At 43.7% G+C, this 12,173-nt stretch overlaps 1 protein-coding gene across 12 annotated transcripts in view; it reads right to left on the bottom strand.

Annotated features, from left to right (window-relative positions):
* Positions 1-629: 629 nt before the first annotated feature.
* FBRSL1 (fibrosin like 1) overlaps positions 630-12,173 on the bottom strand; it is a 790,067-nt gene continuing 778,523 nt past the window's right edge. For 10 of the 12 annotated variants that reach the window (XM_082203023.1, XM_082203022.1, XM_082203027.1 and 7 more), the window contains 4 exons: positions 10,535-10,618; positions 7,805-7,888; positions 5,097-5,325; positions 630-2,974 (listed from right to left, as the gene is read on the bottom strand). In XM_082203023.1, the coding sequence (XP_082059149.1) occupies positions 1,738-2,974; positions 5,097-5,325; positions 7,805-7,888; positions 10,535-10,618 (1,634 nt within the window). In that variant the 3' untranslated portion in view covers positions 630-1,737. The remainder of the gene's footprint in view (positions 2,975-5,096; positions 5,326-7,804; positions 7,889-10,534; positions 10,619-12,173) is intronic. The other 2 variants (XM_082203021.1, XM_082203031.1) reach the window with 2 other exon arrangements.

The following is a 12,173-nucleotide window of genomic DNA, read 5'->3' on the forward strand; positions in this document are numbered from 1 at the left end:
GAAGGAAGGGGCACAATGCCCATATATATCCTTAGCAGGATGAGGGGTCTGCTCTGGTGTAAATACAACTAGGGGCTGCATATGTACTTTCCTTCTCTGATCCAAATCTGTGCAGAGCCCTTCTAAGCAAAGTCTAAAGTTCCTCCACTTGGGGGTTCTATCTCCCTGCTCTGCCTTTCCTGCAAATGAAAAATTTGAGGGACTGCAGCTTTTTTTAAAAAAGGGACTCTATATATGCCCCGCTGAACTGAGCCATAGCAAAATTCACATATAAATCAAATGGTGGCCAAATAAAGCAGCAGCAACACAACTCCAAACATCCAAGGCCAAACTGACATGGAAACAAGCATTTGACTATGGCCATTGCAAACTACAGGTGAACGTGTCAAGTATCTTAAATTAACCCTTTGGACTTCTTTCCCCCAATGCCTCATATTTTTATAAACCCATAGGGATCCACAGGAGAGAGTGCTTCCTTGCTCACGTGCCTGACATTGACAAAGGAAGGCAGCCCACTTCCCCCACTTTCCGGCGGGGAGGGAAGTGGGGTCAAGAGAAAGGGATTTGTCGCATATTGCTGTATCAGTTGTGTCTGTGTAGCAGAAACTTCAGTAATAAGATAACCTGGATCTTTTCCTTACGTTTATTGAACATCCGTGTGTTATGCACACAAAACAAAAATTGAAATTATGATTTAGATAAACACTGTAGGGTTTGTTTTGCGGTAGAACAAGTTTCCTCTTCCCGGTAACGATCGCCCTTTTCCTACGAAGCTGCATGCTTACATTGAATGCGTTTGGGGCGGTTTTTCTGGGTATATGTGTGTATTTTTGTAAATGCTTTTTTGCCTACCCTCACATCAACCAGGACCTGCCTCCAAGTTATTTTGCATAGTTGAAGGTTTTGTGCCATAGTTGGGGTTCTTTGTTTGTTTTTAAAGACAGTGACAATGATGCGTTGGAATAATGTTAACAAATAACCAGAGAGTGGTTCTAAAAACCATTTTTTATAAAGTCTACCTATGTTAAGAATTCAATATTGGTGTACATTTATATTAACAGAATATTTACATATTGTTTTCTTTTTTGTTGTTTAAAACAAGAAGTCAAAAAAAAAATTTCATTTCTCCATAATATAAGGCAAAACCAAACAATTTTGTACATTATTATTATTATTATTATTTTAATATATATCTGTAACTTCAGTTCCAAAGTACCAAGAGAAAGTGAGTGGCCTCAATTCGGGAACCTCACAGTGGACTGTACAAAACTACAGTATTTCCATAAATAATACTTTCAGAAACCCTGGGTGTGTATTTTGTATTTACTTAAGGATCTGAGGCCATTAAAATTTAAACTAAAAAAAAAAGCTCTTTATGTAAATAAAGAGCACACAAAATTTAACAAAAAATACAAATTCATTAAAAATGCTTCTCACATTTGGGAAAAAATGTACAAACCTGGTAATATTTTAACTCGGCACAGAAGCAAAAACAAAACGAAGAAATAAAGACCTATATATTAAATTTCAATTTTCAGCAACCATTTGCTTGGAAGGTTCGTAACCTATAACCCTCCCACTCCCCAATTATTTATGGAACTGTGCTTAATTTCTACAAATTTTACAGTTAAAAAAAAGTTTACAGCAGTGCATTTTTAAAAGGTCTCTTCCCCCCCTCCCTCTTTTATATTTACAGGTGAGTTTTAAAATTCATCCTGTTTGTTTGTTTGTTAGGGACTATCGTGCCTCTACTTCTTTGGGGTTCCTAGAAGGAGAATAGTCTCTCGATTCAGAGTTTGTGAGTGGCGTAGTCCGGCGGGGGGAGGATGGTCTTGTACTACTAGCTGGTACCAAAGGGGGCGGGGCACTCAAAGCGGCTGTTGGTGGGTTCCTATTCAAGATTCCATTGTGCATGGCAGCTGAGGGGCTGAGTCTGGGATAATGCATCCCACTGAGATGAGGCATGAAAGATGGCACATGGGCCAGGTGGCTTTCAATAGGGGACGAGTGCAAGTGATGCATCCTGGCACGCTCAAGTTCCTCCCGTAAGTGCAACCTCTCTCTCTCCTCCGCTTGCCTGAGTCGCTCCTGCTCACGCCGTGCTTCAAGAAGATTCTCGTGGTTGTAGTCGTGGGGTTCTCTGTCTCGGTAAGAGCGCTCATGGTCATAGAACCCAGCGGCAGTGGGGAACCTATGGATGGGATCAGCGCGGAGCTGGAAGTCCATCCGACGGTGCAGGTCCAAGCTCCGGTAGGCATCTCGCAACGGGTCCCTCACGGGGTCCCAGGAGAACCCAGGATGGGGCAGTCGCTCCCTTCCCGGCAACGGATTCATGCCCATTAGAGGGGTCATCATTCTGCTACGATCCAGGACATTCATATTGCTCATCTGATGGACAGCACCCATGGAGATGGGCATGGTGGCTGCCATTGTATGGGGCAATGGTAACCCATGCAAAGAAGGTGGTGGTGGGTGCTCCACAGTTCTGGAATGCTGTGACGGTTCTGAGCTCACAACCAACACGTCACTGTCCTCCTTGCGCTCCTCTTTGACCTTGATATCGTTCTTGATCTTCTGAAGGTCTGCTGGAAGCTCTGGCTTTCTTTCAATATCCTTGTTCATTAGATTGCTGAGTTTTAAACTCTCGCTCAGTGCAGGTTTGCTATAGGGAGATACGGACTGGATTACTGGCTTTGTGTTGTCCTCTGAGGATCTTTTTTCATGGCTTGGTGGTTCTTTCACTGGGGAGCGGCTCTCTTTGATCTTGTGCTCCACAATTGGAGGAGGTTCCCTCAGCCGGTCAGAAATATCTCTCTCCGGTTCTTTAGGCCTTTCTCTTTCACTGAGGCCAACTTGCCTGGTGAGATCACTGGAGGTCTGACTGTTGCTGCGAATGAGGTTGCTAATCTGGTGAGTCACTGGGGCTGAAGCTGGCGAGGATCTATTTGAATGCCTATTTTTATCCAAAAGGTCCCTGCAAGAAAACATATCATATTGTGAATATGTTGCTGTCTTCGAACAATTTTGTGTTATTTTTATGCATCTTTGGTAATACTGTCATTATTTAACAAAAGTATCAGTCATTTCATCATCAGTCCGTGGTTCAAATTTCCACTCAGCCATGAAACTCACGAAGTAACCTCGGACTAGTCACAACCTCTCTACTGAACCTAGTTCACAGGGTTGTTGTGAGCATAAACGGAGGGTGGGGAGAACCGCTGATGCCACCTGGAGTACCTTGGAGGACAGGTGGGATATAAATGTAATAATAAATATGTCACATTGTCTGGAAATGCTGAATGGCGGATGCTTTCAGAAAGAATAACATGGAAAAAATGTCCCTTATGCAACTCTGGATAGATTTAATAGTTATTTGGTTTTGTCTATTTGGGCCTGGAAGTTTTTCCAATCACCCTTAGGCTTCTGCTTCTATCCAATTCTTACAGACCCTTGAGCTTTTTTAAGCCTTCTAACTAATCAAGTGATGCCAGCAATCCATGAACATCCTGTATCGAACAAGCAGATAGTGAACCACAGAAACTTTACCTACGTATCCTCAAATACCCTTTCTTACTTTGCATTTAGCTTTCATCATTCACTCTGATCACAGCAGTTGAATTTCCTTAGGAAACTCAACTGCTGTGATCAGAGTGAATGATGAAAACTATATGCCAGGTGAGTTACTATGAAATCTGTTTAACTTTACTCTGCCAGTAATATTTTGGTGTTTTGCTGGGTTCCTTTTGAGAAGGATCAAGGCACAGTCGCATCACTGACACTCATGCTTTTAAGACGATATTAAAAGCATGGGTTGCGGGTTCAAGCCCCACATTAGACAAAGAGATTCTTACATTGTAGTGGGTTAGACTGCATGACCCTTGGGGTCCCTTCCGTCTCTTAACAATTCTATGAAATCAGAGAAGTTCCCAACATTTTGCAGGAAAAAATTCTATGAAATCAGAGAAGTTCCCAACATTTTGCAGGAAAAAAGAGAAACCCACAAAATTTACATTAAAAACACATACTGGGTAGCTATACAAATTATGTGATGCTGTGAATCAGGGCCAACAGGTTGCAACAGGTTGACTCAAAGGGCAGTGCCTAATTAAGTCCTCAGAAGCCATATAGGAAGTCTGGGCTGTGCTGACCATACGCTTCCTAATGCATCTCATGGGACGAATGTTGGCTATAGTATCAGCAATGCCAAATCATTATGCAAGGTGGCACCAGCTGCTGAAGCAACCAGATGTTGATGAAGGCAAGAACAGTGGGGAGGCTGAGCCCGGGCACCACAAGCATGGGGATCCCAGCTCCACAGGGATCAGATGACTTTCAGGAAGGGACCTGATCAGAAGGATGAAAAGCAAGTTGGCTGGCATATAAACCTTGGGCCAATGGTGCTCCCTTCATAGGTGGAGCATAAAAGGATATCCTAGCTCTCTCGCCTTAGTTCCAGGAGGGCCTGGCAGGAGAACATTGCAGCAGCACCCAGGAGACTGCCACCTTCACTCTCCTCACCAGAAACCTTTCAGGAGGAGCTGAGTTGTGTTCACCTGTCTCTTCTTCCACCAGTTCCTATCCTCATGCCTTCCCTCCTCCCTTTACACCCCCTTTACGGCATATGGCGGTGAAACTATTGTAATAACTCACCACGTGACTGATTTTTACCTGCAGCAGCTCACTGTGTAGATCTGGCAAATTTTCATTATGTTCTCCAAACGCTTCCTTTTCGATCGATATGATAGCAATCGGAAAGGTTGCTGTATATCACTGACAGGGAACCTGCCGTCCTCCAGTTGTTACTGGACTCTCAGCTCCCATGCCCATGGGACATGCTGCCTGGGGAATGATGGGAGTTGAAGTCCAACAGCAACTGGAATATTCACAGGCCTCGCACCCCTGGCAAATGCGAACTATACACCCCATGATGCTTCCACACCACTTTAAAGGTTGGAGTCAGGCTCCTGACTATTAATTACACCATATGAGATTTCTGACGTGGTTCTGCTTAATAACACTCTAAGTGGAACATATCCGTTTGCAGAGAGGTATGTTTCACTATGTCCAATCTGCAGTAGGTGGCCTCCCCTCCTCACCTGTCCTTATCTCTGTCTTCTTTACTTGAAGATATCTCTCTCTTCTCTGACTCCCGGTCTCTGTCGTGATTTGTCACAGAGGAGCTTCGCTCGGAGTCGCCGGGCTTTGGCCACTGCGGAGGTGTTGGGAAGGATGGTGGCGTCCGGTGGAGCCTGTTCCATGGCTCATGGGGGTTGTTGAAGCTCTGGACGTTGGGTCCTTCTTTGTGAGCAAAAATGCTATTGTGACCTAGAATCGGGAGGAAAGGGGAAAAGACTAGGTTAGTTCTCCTTGTGTGCCCCTCTTCGAACAAAAGACTTTTTGTCCCAAATAAGTTCTGCACAAGTGCCAATTATGAGCTCAGTTATCCTTTCAAGGCTGGATAATATAAAAAGAGGGAGAGAGAGAGAGACACTGAAAAAACAGTAATTAACTGTGGAATGAAATAGTAGCCCTTTAAAGTCTCTGCAGAAAAAAGGCTAACTGCAGATCTGAGTAACTTTGTGGAAGTAATGAGGCCGTTTGCTTTGAAGATAAGAGGTGACTCCCAAATCACCCTGTTTCCCCCGCTGTGATATCCATGGCTCAACTGGCACTGTTTCCCCAGCCACTGAGATTAACTAAGAGGATGCAGCTAGTTAAAAACGATCAGCCACCTGCAGTGGGAAGCAGTGAGTTGAGATCTTTGATTAGGGAATGAACAGGCTGAGCTTGAATGTAGCAAATCTCCTTGGGCATAAATCAGTCAATCTGATTAGTTCACCAACAATGCTCCTCTACAAAAACTCCCATCAGCAACTGTGTTCTGCGTGCAGCTAACTTTTTTTAAAAAAGAAAAGAAAATGGGGGTACTCATTTTAATTCTGAAACCAGCCTCCAGAATGCACTGAGTTCTGTGGTGTGTAAAAATAATGGAGCACCACTTCCAAGGCGTACAAGATAATGCAACATTGTTTAAAATTCACATTTTTTTCATTGTGAATCTTTGACTAAATACAAAGCAACAATTTCTAGCAATTTTATATATTATGCAAGAGACAATGCATGTTACAATACTCTTCCCACCCCCACCAACTTCCCTTCTTCCAGTGTAATGCATACCAATCCAGCAGGCTCTCTGTCCAGAAAGGTTGGTTCAGCTCAGTGAATCGTCTTGTATCACCTTTGTATCTCAAGGTACTACTACAATCTAAATTTGGAATATGCAGATTTGCTCTTTGGAGCACAGAGACAGTTTGAAGGCCATAAGTACGTAAGACTGAAATTAAAATATCCTTGCCCATCTTTGTATGATGCTCTCAATGCAATTAGCAGTTGTAGTTTCCATCTCCCAAGGAACATAGAAGTGTTGCCTAAGGATGGAGATGAATCTGCGTAGCGCTAGGTTTTAGTGTGTGAAAAAATGGTGTGAAAAAATGGGGGACTCAACCATTGCTTGTTTCCTTGTCTCAGCAGTCCTAAGTACACCTTGAAACCAGGACAGTGCCTAATAGCGTGTAAACAAGTCATTTCCCACAATCCATTTTAAGACTGTGACTAAATGCAGACCTCATAGTGCCAACAAGAAGGCAGATTTCACTTTCTCCTTGCTGCTTTGCTAAACATCCACCTGAAGGGTTGGTGGAGGACTCAAATTGTTGGTGCAGGACATAATTGCATCAAGCAGTAAATTGCACTGGATTAGCCAATGGAAATGCCCTAAGCTCAGTTGCAGGACAAGTGCTTCCCATACGAAAGGTCCCAGGTTCAATCCTTTCTTGAGATCCTGAAGAGCTGCTGTCAGTCAATACTAAGACAATACTAAGATAGATGGACTTCAATAAGCAGATTCCCATGTTCCTATGATTGCTTCCCATAGAAGTATCTTGAAAAAGCTACAAAAATAGCCCATCTTGATGTACTTTCCCCCTGTACTTTTATTCATGTGAATAAAACCACTTTGAGGTTTTATTACAATCAAATGGTATATAAATGTTGTGAAATAAATAAATAGTACAAAAAGTCACTGCATGAGCACCAATCATTAGCTGTGATCTGAAACAGGGAAACAGATGCAAAATCAGTGCTTCACATGGGTGTTTCAAAGAACTGAAAAGTCCAGTGCAGAAGCCATCTGGCTACCTTGATTACTGGGAGGAGGAGGAGAATTTAGCTGTCTATAATCTTTCCTGCCTCCAAATAAAATGACTAGTGTTATTCAAGGTGCTCCTGGTTCGTAGGTGTTCAGCTCCGAGAAATCCGTCACAGCACCTATTTTGTGCTCTTTTTCCCTGTTGGATCTGAGCTTGATGTGTTTGAATAAACCCTTTAAAAAAGAGAAGATGGCGCATGTATGGTAAGAGTTAGCATGTCCTCTCTCCAAAATGGCATTTTCAGGGCTCTTTGTGGCGACTCCATGCCTTTCACAAACGGTGAGAGAAGTGGCTCTGAGACACGCGAAGAAGATTAAGGGGATTAAGGTTTTACTGGCCCCTGTTTTCTCTGGAAATAGAGTGCAAGCAACCAAGTATGGTTGCCACTGGGTGGGGGAACAAATTATGGGAAAGCTCCTGCCACAGAGACCTGGAACACTTAGGTGCAGTGTTTTGTTTTGTTCTCAAAAGGAGAATGGAGGTTAGGAAATGAAGGTTTTGCTCTATTTTAAACAAACTACCACCAGCTGCTTTCAATGTGAGCATGTGGTTTCTCTGGAGAGGAGGTTTGTCTACAGAACCCAGCCAGTACTTACTCAGAGTATGACTGCCTAATCCTCCAAAGGCATTGCTGCCTAAGTTCCCAAGGCCGCTGAAGGTGCTTGACCTGCTAAATGGATCTGGAAAGGCAAACAGGGTTTTAGCCGGCATTTAGCCAAGAATGTTGGAGAATGAAATGCACCCCTTTCTCCCCTCCCCCTCTTTATATATATATATATTAATGGTCTGAATCCAAGTAGGATTAGGCCAGACTTTAAGCTGATCCTTCTCACTGCAAGGTTCTTTGCACAGAAAATTCCCAGCGTGTTAAAAATGGAGAAGGGATTTGAGAACTTGCTCTGCAAAACAGGTGCTGGAGTTCAGCTCTGTGCGTGCCAAGCGAGAGGGAAGCTGAAAGTTAACAGCCCAGGAGCCAAAATTGATGGGCGCAGCTACCAAGCTGATACCCGATCCACCTGGAATAGCAACAACAAAATGAAAAGCTGAAAGCTGATTTCTGACGTGGCTGTGATTATTTTTTTAGCGGGGAGATGGCAAACAGGTAGGAGGAGATGCCAATGCAGGAAACTCAGGCACGCATAAAGTGGCTTTGTGATACATATACTGATCCTCTCTCTTTACCCCTCTGCTTTGGATTATGTAGGCTATACATATCTACTCAAAAGCAAGCCCCAGGGACTTGCTCCCAGGTGAGCATGTCTAGGAGTAAAGCCTTCGTTACACTATATAGGCCCAACTATGAAGCTAAAATTTGACATAACCTAGGAACTCCCACATAAAAGTGTCACTGCATTAATTTGACACCTCATATGTGTTAGCTATTTTCATATAACAGTATATTTTATTTGCTTTCCTTGTCCTTTGCCTATGGAACCCACATGTTCTGAGAGCTGCTAAAACTCTGCAAAGGGCTGCTTGACCTCAGTGGAAACCATGGGCAAAAACATACTATTTGCTCTTGCAGAACAAATAGGCAGAATATGTGAGTTGTATACTCTTCTTTTAATGAGTTACTAGCGAAAATGGCACCATGACCTGGACTCCTGATTAAATACTCTTTTAAGTTATAAAACACTACTCATGGACAAGAGTGAGAGTCACAGACACTCAATACCACCCCCACTCCCCACAACGGCATACTATGGGCATGAATATAGTAGCACCTCTTGGTCAACCCTAGAACCCTAAATGGATAGTTCTAATAATGTGTAAAGGATTATCTAGGAGTTGAGTTCACACCATCTCAGCAAACTCCATGAGAGACTGCAACCGACTGACTAGTCACTGACTGACTGACCGGGAAGATTTGTGGATGACTCAGATTAGTTTAATTGGTCTAGCAGTGTGGGTTAATTACTGTACTCCATTGCCTGCCCCATACTGGTAACAACTGGAAAAGGCTCATGTGTTGGCTAGCAGTTTTTACCAATGTGGCCACTAGCTCAAATCAGAATGAGTCAACACAGCTACAATTGTGAGTTTCTATCTATAACAGAGATGGGTGACTTGCTCAGCGCTGAAAACGTTATTGCAAACTTCAAATCACTTGCTCAGATCTGCTTCTTCCAGTATGAGGGCAAGAAAGTGTCTCAAAGAAATCAAGATGAAGATTATCAGAATTCTAACTTGGCAAATTAATACAAGGATGGGTCAGCCATGGCTTTTTTCCAGTGGCACCTCTCAGGTGGGCACCACTGCCATTATAAGAGAACAGGGGAGGTGTTCAGGGTGAGTTCCGGCACCTCTTTTTCTAGAAAAATAGCACTGGGTGCAGCAATGGCTACTGCCCAGGAGAGTTAAAAACAGGGAGCTCCAAACTGAGCAGCAATATATCTCTGATAACCTGATGCTAGAGACAAAGCAATAAGATATGGCTATCCCTGTCATGTCCTGCTTGTGAGCTTCTCAGAGATACTTAAGTGGCCAGAGGCTAAAAGGACCTTTTGGTCAAATCCGACAAGGCAATTCTTTGGTTTTTAGTTCATGGTGTGTAGTGAAGAACACGCTCTGGGAGCTTGTGTACAGTCCACAGTCCCTGCATTGCCCACCCTGATCTTCAGCAAACCTCCAGGGGACAATCTAGGGAGCACAAAAAAAGCCATTTGTGCACCAGCTAATATTTGTCTTTGGTGATTTCAAATGTTTTCGTTTTTTTTTCCTGGCCAGCCCTGTAAAAACTGGAAGATGGCACAATTGAGCTGATTCATCCCTGTTATCAGTCCTGCATGTCCTGTTGGGAGATACAATGCCCGTCTTGTTCTCTCTTCTGTCCTTTAAACATTCGAGTTTTTCCAAGAAAAAAACTCATGGCTCTCTTGTACTGCCTGGCAAATAATAACTGGTAACACTATTATGGAGGATTCTGCAGTTGAAAAGGACACACAACCCAAGTATTTCAGCTTTGGAAGGACAGAAATTGCCACTCTGGGTTTCTTGGAAACACTGGTGGATCTTCCAGTGGTAAATAAATCTGATTTGACATAAAACTGCTATCTCTGAAACTTTTCTCAGATGTATACTGAAGGCAGCCTGAAAATCATTGCAGCTTAAGAGGATACTTCTGTCTCTTCCGATTCTCTTATATAAACAGCACCCCCTCCCATCCGATTTCTTGTGGGGAATGTTGCTTAGGCATTGCCCTTATTGTAGAGGCTAAACCTCCTGCTCTGCTTCTATGCAATTTTTTTTTATAAAACAATGCTAATGCACAGGAAGCCAAGACACACATAAAGCATTATTGATAAAAGGTGAAAGAGTTTACTTACACCTACCTGCCAAGTGGTTAGTAGGCAGGAAGCTGCTGTGATGAGGCGAAGGGCCGAAAGGAGTGGCGGTTGGGTGGGCAGAACCTGTGGATGCAAGAAAGAAGAGACCTTTGTATTTTAAAAATGTCAGCAGAATACTCACAGGAAGAAAAAAGTACCTAATGGGTCAACTCTTGCGTGTTACTAACGTGGGATACCACCCCAAGTCAGCTGTTGCCATGCGTCTGTCTTGAGAGACAATGGAGCGTGCCTTGGGGACTGAAGTTGGCACCAAAGCGACCTCCTCAGGGCACAAGCCTGGGCAGTAGGTATGGAGGTCTTGTGCTGCCCAGACAAGAAGACCTCCTCCTTGGCCTCGCTGATGCGGTCCAAAGGAAAGCAGAGTGGCACCAATGTGGCTGCAGCAAGTAAAGAACTGGCATATTAGCTGGGTAGGCTGGATCACTTTCTGCGTCTGTATGTGTGCGTGTGCAAGACCCATTGCAACATACACAGACAAACACAGGGCCAGGCCGATGTCATGAAGTGAAGCTTTCATGACAACACCACATTTATGTCATGATTTCGTGTGTTCAAAGTGCTTTCACAGCAACCATTGCGGTAGCATTCAGTGGTAGACCAGTATCCGCATGTGACAAATTGGGGTAAGGTGATTTGGGGCCATGTTGAACTAACCCATTGTGTGAGTGGAAGCCAGTGCAGCTCCCCAAATCTGTTCCAGTGCATCAGGAGAACCTCCAGACCAGTGTGCTGAGAGGAGAAGGGAGATCATTCCAGCAGGCAAGCAGAAATGAAATCTCCTTAATGCTATGTTGAATACAACCCCAGGGCTTGCCTATGGCCACTTTGAATTTGTAGCTGATGTGTGATTTGAAGCAGAAACTCCTTCCCTGCCAGCACCTTTTTTAAGCCACTCTACTAGTATCATCAGCTCCAGTTGCTGGCTGGCGTAGGGTTCCAGGTTTCGTTTTTGGTATTTTGGTTGCAGAGAAATAGTTGGGAGAAATGATATTTCTGGTAATGCTTCATGAGTATGGGGCAGGGAAGAAGCATTTTGTGAAAGTTACAAAAATCATGAGAGTAAGGCATTTCTGAGCACAGGTTCTGTTGGCATGGGATGGGTAAATATGGACTTGGAGGGCCCAGAAACTAAGCATCCCTCAGTTGAGTGATATTTCCTCCTCCTGCTCAACTAGCTGAGAATTCCTGTTTGCCAGGCAGAATTTTACTGGGCTTGAAAAATCCCACAACACCTAACATCCAACAAATCTGAAAAATCTTTGGGTTCTCTCCAATCTATCCCCATCAAGGAAATGGGGTGTGTGGTACACCCACCCACACCCCATGTATATGTATATGTATATGTATGTATATTTATATTTAGCCTTATCATTTACTCATTAATCTGCTTTCCGACACGCAGTGTGTTGTCTCCATTCACAGTCAGCTGCGTGCTGGAGCTCTTTCCACACCCCTCCTGGCTGCCAGAAGACCATCGTGTAAATCTAGCAGATGTGGGGAAATGCCTTCCAAGATCAAACACAATATTCCTACAGTACATACTGTGAAGTCATGCAAAATGCAGTTTACAGGAGGCCAAAAGAGAAGTTGGGCAGCTCTCACACTGGGAACGGTCATA

The sequence above is a fragment of the Podarcis vaucheri genome (assembly GCF_965113315.1).
Source record: "Podarcis vaucheri genome assembly, chromosome: 16".
NCBI classification, from domain to species: Eukaryota; Metazoa; Chordata; class Lepidosauria; order Squamata; family Lacertidae; genus Podarcis; species Podarcis vaucheri.